The following is a 1031-nucleotide window of genomic DNA, read 5'->3' as shown; positions in this document are numbered from 1 at the left end:
GAATTGTTGAGTGAAGTCATTCGGTAGTTCATTTCATTGGCATATTTAAAATAAGAATAATAAAGCCCCTCCTCGTGATGGTATTTGGTGATTAACTGGTCCACATTTGAGGTTTGAGTCAGTCTCATAGCTCTAGCCAGAATATCCTTGCATTCTGCAATTTCCTTTTGATGAAATGCACGGAATGCCGCCCGTCGTCGATATTCCTTTGGTTGAAGATCAGCCAAAATGCGCTCTTTAGCCTTACCTGTTAAGAACTGCATTTTAAAATCCTTGCCTTCTTTTATGCGTAACAGATTTTGCATTTCCACTTTACGTGCAGCAAAGTCCTTATCTCGTTGCATCACTAAGCTGTCCATTTTATCGTAAATTGTCATACATTGAGTGAAGCTGTTGAGAGCATAATCAACCAGATCAATCAGGTACTTCTTATTACTATTTAGACGTTCCACTAATTTTGTGTATTGTTCGTTGAAGTAAGTTTTGTCACGGAGCAATCGGATTATCTCTCCCCTCAAACGTGCATTGTCGGCCGCAACAGCACCTTCACGACGTATATTTGTATCAAGCTTATTTTCCAACGTCTCTTGAAGCTTCTTATATTTGGCGATTGTGACCTGAAACTGCTCATCGGGTACAATCTTTTTATTTAGTTCAAGCATTTCACCTTTAACGCGAGCAATTTCAGTTTCGAACTTATGTACTGTAGTATTAAGTTCCTTTACCTCCTTAGTCAACTCAACGTAGCAGAAAGCATGGCATTTCATCTCTGCCACCTTTTTCTCATCTTCCTTTTTATAAGCTTTGTTACTGGCAACCCATATTTGAGCACGTAATTCTTTTATTTGCGCACGCAACTTCTTCAGTTCAGCTTTGATCCTTTTCTCAAAAATAATCTGCTTTCGGGTGCGGGTTCTTATAGCAAGCGTCTTTATCAACGCATGCTGCAATTTGTTGTATTCCACCTCCTTAGCCTTCGCATATTCCAAAAAGGCTTTTTTATCAAAGCCCTCTTCGCTGATTCTGAACAT

General features: G+C 39.4%; 1 protein-coding gene across 1 annotated transcript; it reads right to left on the bottom strand.

Annotated features, from left to right (window-relative positions):
- Positions 1-132: 132 nt before the first annotated feature.
- On the bottom strand, positions 133-1031 carry LOC119666340. Its single transcript, XM_038075623.1, has 2 exons — positions 248-1031; positions 133-206 (listed from the first exon to the last, which is right to left on the bottom strand). Exons 1-2 carry the CDS (start codon positions 1029-1031, stop codon positions 133-135), a joined length of 858 nt encoding a protein of 285 aa, XP_037931551.1.

The sequence above is a fragment of the Teleopsis dalmanni genome, chromosome 1 (genome assembly GCF_002237135.1).
Source record: "Teleopsis dalmanni isolate 2A chromosome 1, ASM223713v2, whole genome shotgun sequence".
Lineage (NCBI taxonomy): Eukaryota > Metazoa > Arthropoda > Insecta > Diptera > Diopsidae > Teleopsis > Teleopsis dalmanni.
This window is presented reverse-complemented; position numbering and strand designations above follow the sequence as displayed.

Coding starts and splice junctions, on each gene's coding strand:
- LOC119666340 (XM_038075623.1), bottom strand. CDS start 1,031: ATGTTCAGAATCAGCGAAGAGGGCTTTGATAAAAAAGCCTTTTTGGAA. Junction 207..247: donor TAAAATGCAGTTCTTAACAG/GTAAGGCTAAAG, acceptor CTTCAACCAAAG/GAATATCGACGACGGGCGGC.